This window comes from Peromyscus maniculatus, chromosome 6 (assembly GCF_049852395.1).
Source record: "Peromyscus maniculatus bairdii isolate BWxNUB_F1_BW_parent chromosome 6, HU_Pman_BW_mat_3.1, whole genome shotgun sequence".
NCBI lineage: Eukaryota > Metazoa > Chordata > Mammalia > Rodentia > Cricetidae > Peromyscus > Peromyscus maniculatus.
Window position 1 is genome coordinate 102,580,555 of NC_134857.1, and position 12,944 is coordinate 102,593,498.

At 39.4% G+C, this 12,944-nt stretch overlaps 1 protein-coding gene across 1 annotated transcript; it reads left to right on the top strand.

The window, feature by feature from the left end:
• Positions 1-2,177: 2,177 nt before the first annotated feature.
• LOC102913453 (fatty acid-binding protein, intestinal-like) lies at positions 2,178-9,792 on the top strand. Its single transcript, XM_076574909.1, has 4 exons — positions 2,178-2,317; positions 6,319-6,491; positions 8,701-8,808; positions 9,529-9,792. Exons 1-4 carry the CDS (start codon positions 2,251-2,253, stop codon positions 9,577-9,579), a joined length of 399 nt encoding a protein of 132 aa, XP_076431024.1. The 5' UTR covers positions 2,178-2,250; the 3' UTR covers positions 9,580-9,792.
• The last annotated feature ends 3,152 nt before the right edge of the window (positions 9,793-12,944 follow it).

Sequence of the window (12,944 nt, forward strand, 5' to 3'; positions counted from 1 at the left end):
AGGGGGGGGGGCGGAGGCTGAATTCCATAGTATCCACAGCACCAACATCCGCATTCCCACACTTCCCCAAACCCTGAGAGGCTAAGTCTTAGGGTTCCATAAGAACAGGAAGTGAATGGTCTAGGTCCATACTAAGTTAGTCGACTCAGTATTACCAACAGGAAAAGTCTGTAAGCCAAAGGTCGTGCTGCCCACAGGTCTTGCACAATTTTCATCTTCTAGATTGAATCTAGTAAGTGGTAAGAGTTGTATGAAGGGAAAACTAGAGAGGAAGTATAATGTTGTAAAATTGAGTGGGCATTAAACATTTAGTGATGCTACAATCCAGAGAAAATGTGTTTTCCAAGCGGATAAATGGAAGATTAAGTTTCAAATGCCCATCTGTTAGCAGCGTGTCTGAATGCAAATAGGATTCTCTTACAACCAAGCCATTTGCTCCTTCTTAGCAGTTGAAAGTGGCCCCAGACAGAGCAGGGAGTCCTAGTGTGGAAACACTATTAGGTGACCAATGGCTAGAAACCACTCTAGTGTCTTCCTTCCAGACCTCTTCCTTGAGCTATGTGCTATTTCAGTGACCTTGAGATTGGAGTGGAAATATACATAGCCCCACAGCACATTTTCTTTACCTGGCAAATCTAAGGAGAGTTTTCTGTGATATAGCCACATTTCTACTTCTTGAGACTTTGCTTAGTAGCATATCACCTTTCAAGACAAAAAAAAATCTTATGACTCCCAGAGTATCAAACAGTGGGACAGGAACCAGGGATGTTGTCCTGGGTTTTTCTATTGCTGTGAAGAGACACCATGAGCACAGAAACTCTTATAAAGAAAACATTTAATTGGGGTGGCTTGCTTACAGGTTCAGAGGTTCAGTCCAGTATCATCATGGGGGTAAGCATGGCAGCATGCAGGTAGATGTGATGCTCCATACATCTGGATATGCAGGCCACAGGAAGTTGACTGAGACAGTCCGTAGTGTCCTGAGCACTGGAAACCTCAAACCCCACCCCCATAGTCATACATTTCCTCCAACAAGGCCATACCCACTCTGACAAAGCCGCAACTCTAACAGTGCACCCCCTATGATATTGTGGGGGCCAATTACATTCAAACTACCACAGATATTTATACAAACCTCTGCTAACCCTAAATACAATACAAAAGGGCACATTAGAATGTATAATTTCAACTAATAAACATTGATCTGGGTATTTTGCTGGAGGTTGACATGGGAGGAGGGACAGAGGAAAACTGAATTTGATTATTCATATATTGAAATGTCACACTGAATTCTTTAATTTATATAATTTAATCATGGTAATAAAGAATAAAATGTTTAAAAGAATAAAGAACTGATATGCAAACATTGAAAACACAATCAGTGAAAAGATTCAAACATAAAAAGTACACCTATTATATAATTCTATTTGTAGGAAATGTCTATAGAGATAGAAAGTGGATGAGAACTTAAGGCTCTAAAAATGGGGAAATGAAAACCCACTGCTTAACATGTGTGCAGTTTCTTTTCAGGGTAATGACACTGTTCCAGAATACGGTAATCATGGTATTTGGGCAAATAGTAATGTATTAAATTTTAGGTTAATTTCATCTGAAGTAATCTTAGAAACAAAGAAAAATGAAAGTACATTTTTAGTTCCAATAATCCTTCCAAGTTCAGCTTTTCAATTTTATTTCACATAGTCTCATATAGCAACTGCTACTGTGAAATGTTTGAGTTATTAAGTCTCATGTCCCTGTTGTTTGATGTATGTTACAAATTAAATTAACTGCTATATAGTGTGAACTTTTAACTTGTAAATGGAAACCTATCTTGAGATTGTTTTGTCTAATTCATTTTTGTTGTTTGGTTTTTGGCTGGAGTAGAACTCCCTATGTAGCCTTGGCTAGAACTGATAGAGCTCTGCCTGCCTCTGCCTCCCGAGGCTGGGATTAAAGGTGTGTGCTACCACCCCTGGACCTAGTTCTTGAAATAAAAACACCCACATGTGTAGTTGAAGACAAAGTAGGTATGATTATCAGATTTTAATTTGGTGGGATTTCAGACATAGATTCAAAGAAAGTATGGAAAGAGAAACTAAAGGGGCATGGCATGCTAAGTAGTCAGGCAATCTCTTGAACTTTAAACTTCCATATTACATTATGAATTGGTTCGAAGATAAGAAGTAGAATAAATTCTCTCTTGTGGACAGGACTGAATCTGCTTTTCCAGAGGCACACACGGCTGAGATCATGGCATTTGACGGCAGTTGGAAAGTAGACCGGAATGAGAACTATGATAAGATCATGGAGAAAATGGGTAAGGACTGGTTTCTACCTGGTCAGTTCATGTTTGCTTTCCTCTCTCTGTGTGTTAGGGAATGACTGGTGATGTGTAAGGCTCCAGGTGTGATTGTACAGAGTCTGGAAATCCATGTCCACACTTCCTGCTTTAGGAAGACATCTTGTCCCCTAGGGCAAGTGTTAGAGACCCTGGGTTTTCTTCCCTTTCCTGTTAATTACACCTATGTAACTGAAAACTGACATGTTTGTGTTCATTAGAAGAAAGACAATTGCAGTGAGTTATGATAATTTCCAGAGTTTAAAATAACACTGGATTATAGGAGGTAAAGGAACAAAGAACTTTTCATAAGGTAAGAAAATAATTTCATCAAAACCCAGCTTGAATAAACGCTATGTAATTCTTTTCTCTTTGTTATGTAATGTTAGGAATAACCACAAAAAAACTGTGTATTCTTTTTAGAGGTTTAATTTGACTATATTATATATGTCTACTGTATTCTGGCAACCTACACTAAAAATTGGGCAAAAAATATGTATCATTTTCCAAAACAAAATCTGCATAAATTATGTCTCTTACTTCAGGGATTCTGAATTTAAGTTTATGAAATTTTTACATTCATATTATAATGAATTTAATTATAAAATCTCTAATTTTTCTAGCTTGGGGCAATCATAAATGCCACTAAAAATAAATATAATTGTGCAACAAGCAAAGCATGGTGCTGTATGCCTGTGATCTTAACACTTTGAGAGTGAAATGGGTAGATTTTGAATTAAAGGCTAGCCTGGCCTATGCAAAAAGTTTGGAGCCTTCCTAGGTTTTATACCAAGACCCGGTTTCAAACAACAACAACAAAATAAATAAATTCAATTTTGAAAGCAAAGTAGGGTTGAAATTAATAAATATCCAGAACTGAACTTGTATTTCTTTAATATATGAATATACCTCTTAATATTTCACTTGACATTACTGAAATTTGACTGAACTTTGAAGCAAAAAGTTTGTTAATCTTGTTAAAATGACACAGTTACGTCAGATAGCAATTGATAACTCAGATGTCAACCCACAAGACGAAGGGTTCTCTGATGAAGGAACCCTACCAGGCAAGGCTTGCAAAGCCACCAGCTCTGAACACCATGGTTCCTGTCTATAATTTCACATGTGCAGAGACAGCTGTGGTATCTCCCCAATACCTGTAATAATTTTATATGCCCAAGTGCACATGGAGAGGTCAGAGGAGGACATCGAGTGCCCCGCTCCACTGCTGTGCATCTTACCCCCTTGAAACAGGGTATCTCACTGAACCTGGAGGGAGGCTGGCGCTCACAAAGCCCCATGAGCCCCTGGTCTCTACAGCGTCAGTGTCACGGGCATTTGTGAGCACACCTGGCTTTTCACATGGATTCCAGGGACTGGAATTCAGGTCCCCAGGCTTGTGTTGTCAGTTCTCTCCTCACCTGCCATGACAGTCTAACTGCTGAGTATTTCATCACTAATGTCATCACTGCTCCTCTGCAGTAGAATTCACATTTGCCATACAGAACATCCCACAGCACTTCCCCTTTTTTTTTTTAAAAAAAGGAAGGTTTTAACTTTTACATAGTAAAATTACAGATAACAAAACAATTATCAAGCAAGAATCACAGTTATAATATCTAGTCTATTTATAATAATTAGTCTATTTGGAAAAATTAAAGAAGATGTCTTATCTATCTTATATTTGTGAGTCTAAGGTTTTATATCTAACATATCTTTTATCATAACTAAGGAAAATTGTATCTAGCTTCAACTACATCAAAGACCTCAGAAGGATATACTACCTGAGAAATGGGAGAAGGATGCAAGCAACTTTTGGGAGTCTTGTAGGGTAGACAGAGACAGCTGGCAGCCTGGACAGTCATCCAAAGTTCTCTTGTAAAGTTAGGGCATCTGTCTTCATCCCACAGGGCTAGAGTCTTTCAGTCATTTTTCTCTGTGTCCTGTAGAATGTCTGGCAGTTTCCTCTGTGAAGCAGGAACCTAAAGGACCATTTTGTCAAGCAAAGTTCAGTCGTCACCTTTCTATGGGTCCTCCATGTCCAGTCAATCAAGCAGACCAGGCAAGAACAGTTTCTTGCACAAATGGCTATTTTTGCCAAGGCGAAGATAAACTCCATATGGAGTGTCTTCGATGCCCACCCCCCTCTCTGAAGTAAATCAGTGTTGACAGGAGCAGACATGTCCTACTGTCCAGAAAGTCTAAATTTTTAAAAATATTTTAAATACCATATTCTGTAGGTCTCTGAAGTGTTTGAAGATTACCTGTCTATCTGAAATATATCTATGTATACCTAGAAAACTTAACATGGTACAAGTTTGACTATTATAGAAGAGTAATTATCAATTTGTATTTTTAATTATCCACTGCAATCTAAATGAGTTACATAAACATAATACCTCAAATGACAATAGAAATATATATACAGTATAACAAAATTAAGTTTAAACTTGTATCAATAAACTAAAATCTATACCAATGTAAAACATTTTAAACAAGTTGTTGTTCTTTAAAAGTAGGTTCATTAATCTATCCTTTTATCCTATCATATCTAAGCTATCCCCTTTTCTTCTTTAGAAAGAGATTGTATTTATAGTCAAGTGTTTTAAATAAAAAATATTGGTTTTTCTCTGTCCCACACCAGAGGGCTCTTCTGATTTGGAACACAAGAACCTCTTAACCTTTTTTTTTTTTTTTTTTTTTTTTTTAGCAATATGTCTGGGTTTAGAGGGGGAGTGAGCCAATTCCATCTCCAAAGCCAGCTTGGTATATTTGGGAATTTGGACATAGCATCTCATACTACTTCCTGCTGGAGGGGGGCGCTGTATCTTATGGGGACACAAAGAAAATTTTAGGCTTATGAGGTAGTCTGTGAGGCTGTATTGTCTAAGCCAGTTGCCTTAAGATGTTTAATTTTGATGAATAGAAATATACTAAAATATGCTTCATAACTAGATCAACATATTGTTCCATGTGGACTGTAAGACACTTAGAAGACTGTTCTCTATAATTAATCTTACTGACAGGGCAATTTGTCCCTGTGAAGTGTCCTTGTGGACAGATCACAAGCAAGACTTTCACAGGTTTTACTACTCAGTGGCAGAATTACAGGTGTCTGGCCTTGATGAATCAAAGTCTTTCAGAGATTAATAGTGACCTAGGGTGGAATTGCAGGTGTCTGGCCTTGTTGAATCAAAGTCCTTCAGAGATTTATAGTGCCTAAATTGCCTAAACTTCCTCTGCTAGCCCTGCCAATATTGAGATTTGCAGCACCTCCCTGTTCTGATTCAAAAAGCAATTAATATTCAGTATTTACTTCCACACCAGTTTTTGATGCAAGATTTAAGCCCAGTTTACTAACTTTTTACTTTCAGTCATGGATTTTATGTAAATAACAGCCAATTAACCAGCTAATTAATCAAACCTAGTCCAGAAGGGATTCAGCTATATGCTCAGTTACTGTGGGAAGATGCTCCACAGCTGGTCAGAGCTATGGGATGATTGTCCGGTCTCTCAGGCTTGAACAAAAAAGTTATGAGGTCTCTTCTCTATATTCTGAGACTGCAGTAGGGCAGAAAATGTGTTTTTAGATATGAGATGTCCCTTGGAACTTTACAAGTGAAGCTTTTGCCAGCCACCAATTAAAGCTGACAAGTTATTGCTACATGTGACTCTTACCATATCTACAAAAAAATTCTTGTGACCAAGAGAATTAACCTTGTTAACTTTTTTATTACTAACAAGTTGCTAATGAATGAATATATATATACATATATATATGTATGTATGTATATATTTGAAAATTTGTAATATCCAGAAGAACAAAGAGCATTTGCCCGTACAGATTGTGTATGAAGATATTATAGAAATCTTTCTATCTTTGCTCTTGAAAAGTCTTTCTCTGAGTAACCCTGGGTAGTGGTTCTGAGGGCTGGACCTGCAGACTGCTAACATGCTCCCTGCAATCTCTCCTCTTGCAGGCATTAATGTGCTGAAAAGGAAGGTTGCAGCTCATGACAATTTGAAATTGACCATCAGGCAAGAAGGGAATAAATTCACTATTAAAGAATCTTGCAGGATTCGAACCATTGACGTTGTGTTTGAACTCGGTGTCAACTTTAACTATACTCTAGCAGATGGAACAGAACTCAGTGTAAGACATTTTTTTTTTATAAGCAATGCATTTGTCATTTTTTACAAATACAAAGTAGTTTATCTTATGGAATGGTTCAACTAATGCAACACTCCTTCATTTACTGAAGAGGCCAAATGTGGTCTGTTTATATTTTATTTTACACACATTATTGTTAAAATGTTTAAATATAATATTTTATTATGATATGCATCTGTGAAAATGCTGAACAATAAGATTCATAATAATCCTCTTAGATGGACTGAGTACAGGGATAGTCACAAAGAAATATAAAGTTCTGTATTTTCAACTCTTCATGCTACAGACCACAAGCTTTTAGTGATTATGATATTCAAACACAATAACTGTTTATAAATGTATTTGGACAATAAACTGAAAAGCCAAAAATGTAACTGAATCAGGAGAGTGTAGCAAGCACAAAACCTTGGGTTATGTTTCTAGCTCTGTATAAAACCTAGGCATGGTCACACATGCCCATAATTCTAGGACTTGGGAACTGGAGTCAGTAGGATCATAAAGTCAAGTTTTTCCTCACATACAGAGTACATTTGAGGGTAGCCTGGGCTACATGAGATCTCATCTCAATAAACATTGATTAAAAAAATTAATGAGCCGGGCAGTGACAGTGCATGCCTTTAATCCCAGCACTCAGGAGGCAGAGGCAGGTGGATCTCTGTGAGTTCAAGGCCTGCCTGGGCTACCAAGTAAGTTCCAGGGAAGGCACAAAGCTAGACAGAGAAACTTTGTCTCGAAAAACCAATAATAATAATAATAATAATAATAATAATAATAATAATAATAAATTAATGAATGGGTGAGTAGCCAAATGTGAAAGTCTAATTCATGGTAGGTCATTAAGAATGTTCCTTTCGCTAAACATTATGTGGAGCTCAGGGAATTCTGCACAAGAGGGGGAAGGAGAGTAGGAGCCAGAGGGGTCAAGGTCACCACAAGAAAACACACAGAATCAACTAACCTTGCCTCACGGGGCTCACAGAGACAGAACTGACCAGGGAGCTTGTGTGGAACTGACCTTGGCCCTCTGCGTATATGTGACAGTTGTGTAGCTTCGTCTTCTTATGGGACTCCTAACAGTGGGGCAGGGCCTGTCTCCAGCTCTTTTGCCTGCTCTTGGGACTCTTCTCCTTGTACTGGGTTGTCTTGTCCAACCTAATGAGAGGGGAGCTGCCTCGTCTTACTGCAACTTGGTATGCCATGTTTGGTTGATATCAATGGTAGGCCTGCCCTTTTCTGAATAGAAATGGAGGAGGAGTGGATAGGGGTGGAGAGGGGAGGGGAGGTGGACTGGGAAGAGAGGAGGGAAGGGAATCTTAGGTCAGAATGTAAAAAAAAAAAATGTACCTTTCACTGGATGTTGGTGGCACAGCCATGAATCCCAGCACTTGGGAGGCAGAGGCAGGTGGATCTCTTGAGTTTGAGGGCAGCCTGGGCTACAGAGTGAGTTTCAGGATGGCCAGGGCTGTTACATAGAGAAGCCCTGTCTCAAAAAAGTGAAAGAAAAATAGGGTCTTTTTTTTTTTTGCCTCAGAATTTATTTTCTAGTCAAGTATGTTTGCAGTGACGTGTGTGTGTGTGTGTGTGTGTGTGTGTGTGTGTTTGTGCCCATGCCCATGCCCAAGTGCACATGGAGAGGTCAGAGGAGGACATCGAGTGCCCCGCTCCACTGCTGTGCATCTTACCCCCTTGAAACAGGGTATCTCACTGAACCTGGAGGGAGGCTGGCGCTCACAAAGCCCCATGAGCCTCCGGTCTCTACAGCGTCAGTGTCACGGGCATTTGGGAGCACACCTGGCTTTTCACATGGATTCCAGGGACTTGAATTCAGGTCCCCAGGCTTGTGTTGTCAGTTCTCTCCTCACCTGCCATGACAGTCTAACTGCTGAGTATTTCATCACTAATGTCATCACTACTCCTCTGCACTGGAATTCAGCCTATAGCAATTGTCAGTGGAGTGGTGCCTAGTAGTTCCCGGTACAGCCTGGACTCCCACAGCTCATGTCCAATCTCTTTCTGACTTTAAGGAATCGCTCTGTCATTTCACAGTCTCTGTAGACGTAAAATGGAGGAAATGTATTACTTCATAGAGTGCATAGGGTCACTGAGTGAAGAAGATGTGGGTCTGTAAAACTGGAAATCGTGTTAGAGACATGCAAGACCATAAAAATGCTGTCTTATTATTGTGATGCAGGGTTCCGTGAGCCTTGAGGGAAATAAACTTACTGGAAAATTCAAACGCGTAGACAATGGAAAAGATCTGATTGTTGTCCGAGAAATTTCTGGTGATGAATTAATCCTGGTAAGTTGTAAGAAAGATTTATAACTACATGTCAAATGCAAAAATGATTATGAACAAGAATTTTGTCACTGCTCAGTAGTTTGAAAGAAAGGGGTGGTTTGAAAGAAAACGGCCCCATATGGAGTGACACTATTAGGGTTAGGGCTTTGCTGGAGTATGTATGACCTTGTTGGAGGAAGTTTGTCAAATGGGGGTGGCCTTTGAAGTCTCCTATGCTCCAGCTATGCCCAGTGTGGTACAGAGTCCACTTCTGCTGCCTAAGGATCAAGATGTAGAACTCTCAACTATTCTCCAACACCATGTCTGCCTGCATGCCGCCAAATCTCACCAAGATGAGAGTGGAAACTCTGAAACTGCAAGCTAGCCGCAATTAAATGTTTTCCTTCATAAGAGTTGCCAAGGTCATGGTGTCTCTTGACAGCAATAAAACCCTAAGACACAGCTTTAATAAGTAGACTGTTCCTTATTTCATATCTGTTTGTGACATTTATTTATTGAGGAGAATAAACATCATATATACATAAATTAATTCCCGTTCTAACAAAAAAGACATAAATATCTACAACCCAAAATGTAATTTAATGGTTCTGTCCTATAGTTTCATAAACTGCTTCTATCAAATATAAGGACATGGTAGGAGAGCCTCTAACATTATTATTTTTCTTAATTTAGGATTTTATATTAATGGCACATTTTTTTATGTTTGTAAACATCTTTCAGACCTACATATATGAAGGAGTCGAAGCCAAGCGGATCTTTAAGAAGGAATAGGCAAGCTTCTTGGAGCTGGAGCAACACTGAAGAGCTACACTGTTGTTAGACTTCTCTCTCCATGATGTCAACGCCAGGAAGAGTCATCCTTTCATAAGCATTGATAGATTTCCAGTCTTCTCATAGTCTAAAATGCAAAAGCATTAGCACTTCATTTGTTTTATGTTCCTTAAGATATACATGAACTGGTATTTTAAAAAAAATAAATATCATTCTCACATTGCTTTGTAAGTAGTGTTTCCTTAAAAAAAAAAAAAAGCGTTTTGCCACATGTATTGATGACTGTATTTTAAATATTTTATTTGTGTGTGGGTACTGAGTTGTAACTTTTCTGAACATTTTTGATTTGATACATCACACATAAAACATCTTGAGTGGCACCTCATTTGTAGCTGATCCTGAAAAAATGTATAGGAGAGAATAATGTGTCCTTTATTCTACAGACACATTTCTTTCTTCCCTGGGCCTGTGTGGGAGACCTGCTCCCACTTTTACCCCAGGGTACTCTTGAGAAGGGAGAAGTGAGAAATATTTAGATAGAAGGATAGAGGGGAGATAGACAGATAGAAACATAGGATAGCTCTGGAGGTCCTGGATCCTTAGCCACTGCCCCCTCCAGTCTCTTAAAGGGTTTTTTAAAGGAATGCCAAGCGGCAGGGCAAAAGACCTCTGCTTGCTAGATGAAAGCACACCACATATCCAAGTGCAGACCCTTCCAAACACCTGGTAACCACAAACATGGTCAAGCAATCTAATGCAGCTCTGCTGGGTAGAGCAAGCTCAGATTTCACTAGGAAACCTTTGTGGACCTCCACAGGGCTGTGTATGAGTGACCCTTGCACTGGCTGATGAGATCTCTTAGTTCTGGCCCAGTCTTGGGCTAACTAGTGTAAATTCCTGGGAATTTCCCAAGCACCCTGTTTCTCCCTATTCCCATGATGTCTTCATTTCTCATGGTATCTCTTTCCTTTCTCTCCCACTCTGTCCCTGTTCCAGCTCGAACTTCCTATTCCCTTATGTTCTCATTCCCCCACCCTTGCCCTCCATTACCCCCCTCACGCCCAGTTTGCTCATGTAGATCTCATCTATTTCTCCTTCGCTGGGTGATCTATGCGGCCTTCTTAGGTTCTTCCTCATTAGCTAGCTTCTCTGGAACTGTGGGTTGTAGTCTGGTTATACTTTGCTTTACATCTAGTATCCACTCATGAGTGCGTACATATCATGTTTGTCCTTCTGAGTCCAGGTTACCTCCTCACTCAGGCTGATATTTTCTAGTTCTATCCATTTGCCCCCAAATTCCATGATATCATTGATTTTACTGCTGAGTAGTACTCCACTATGTATATGTGCCACATTTTCTTTATCCATTCTTCAGTTGAGGGGCATCTAGGTTGTTTCCAGGTTCTGGCTATTTTGAATAATGCTGCTATGAACATAGTTGAGCATGTGTCCTTGTTGTATGATTGAGCATTCCTTGGGTATATGCCCAAGAGTGGTATACCTGGGTCTTGAGGTAGATTGATTCCCAGTTTTTTGAGAAACCACCATACTGATTTCCAAAGTAGCTGTACAAGTTTGTACTCCCACCAACAGAGGAGTGTCCCCCTTGCTCCAAATCCTCTCCAACACAAGCTGTCATCAGTGTTTTTGATCATAGCCATTCTGACAGGTGTAAGTTGGTATCTCAAAATCATTTTGATTTGCATTTCCCTCATGACTAAGGATGATGAGCAATTCCTTAATTGCCCTTTGGCCATTTGAGATTCTTCTGTTGAAAATTCTGTTTAGATCTGCACCCCATTTTTTAATTGGATTTTTCAGTATTTTGATGTCTAGTTTCTCGAATTCTTTCTATATTTTGGAGATCAGCCCTCTATCAGATATGGGGTTGGTAAAGATCTTTTCCCATTCTGTATGCTGCTGTTTTGCCTTATTGATCATGTCCTTTGCCCTACAAAAGCTTCTCAGTTTCAGGAGGTCCCATTTATTGTTGCTCTAAGTGTCTGTGCTACTGGTGTTACATTTAGGAAGTGGTCTCCTGTGCCAATGAGTTCAAGACTACTTTCTTCTTTCTCTTCTATCAAGGTCAGTGTAACTGGATTTATGTTGAGGTCTTTGATCCACTTGGACTTGAGTTTTGTGCATGGTGATAGGTATCAGTCTATTTGCAATCTTCTATATGGTGACATCCAGTTATGCGAGCACCATTTGTTGAAGATTCTTTTTTTCCATTGTACAGTTTTGGCTTCTTTGTCAAAAATCAGGTGTTCATAGGTGTGCAGATTAATGTCAAGGTCTTGAATTTGATTCCATTGGTCCACATGTTGGTTTTTATGCCAATACCAAGCTGTTTTTTATTGCTATAGCTCTATAGTAGTGCTTGAGGTCAGAGATCATGATGCCTTCAGAGGTTGCTTTATTGTACAGGATTCTTTTAGCTATTCTGGGCCTTTTTGTTTTTCCATATGAAATTAAGTATTGTTCTTTCCAAGTGTGTGAAGAATTGTGTTGGGATTTTGATGGGGATTGCATTAAATCTGTAGATTGCTTTTAGTAAGATTGCCATTTTTACTATGCTAATCCTACCTATCCATGAACATGGGTCTGAGATCTTTCCATTTTCTGATATCTTCTTCAATTTCTTTCTTCAGAGACTTGAAGTTCTTATCATACACGTGTAGCTAGAGTTTTCCTGCCTTGCCCACAGTTAGGACAAATCTCTGTCACCCGCCAGTCCCACAGCCACTCAGACACAACCAAGTAAACACAGAGACTTATATTGCTTACAAACTGTATGGCCGTGGCAGGCTTCTTGCTAACTGTTCTTATAGCTTAAATTAATCCATTTCCATAAATCTATACCTTGCCACATGGCTCGTGGCTTACCGGTACTTTACATGCCGCTTGTCCTGGTGGGTGGCTGGCAGGCAGTGACTCCTTCTGACTTCCTGTTCCTTTATTTCTCCTCTCTGTTAGTCCCGCCTATACTTCCTGCCTAGCCACGGCCAATCAGGTTTTATTCATTGACCAATCAGAGCAACTTGACATACAGACCATCCCACAGCATACATGTCTTTCACTTGCTTAGTTAGAGTTGCCCCAAGGTATTTTATATTATTTGTGGCTATTGTAAAGGGTAATGTTTCCCTGATTTCTTTCTCAGCCCATTTATCATTTGTATATAGGAGGGCTACTGATTTTTTTGAGTTGATCTTGTATCCTGCTTCATTACTGAAGGAGTTTATCAGATGTAGGAGTTCCCTGATAGAACTTTTGGGGTCACTTATGTATACTATCATATCATCTGCAAATAGTGAAAGTTTGACTTCTTCCTTTCCAATTTGTATCCCCTTGATCTCCTGGTT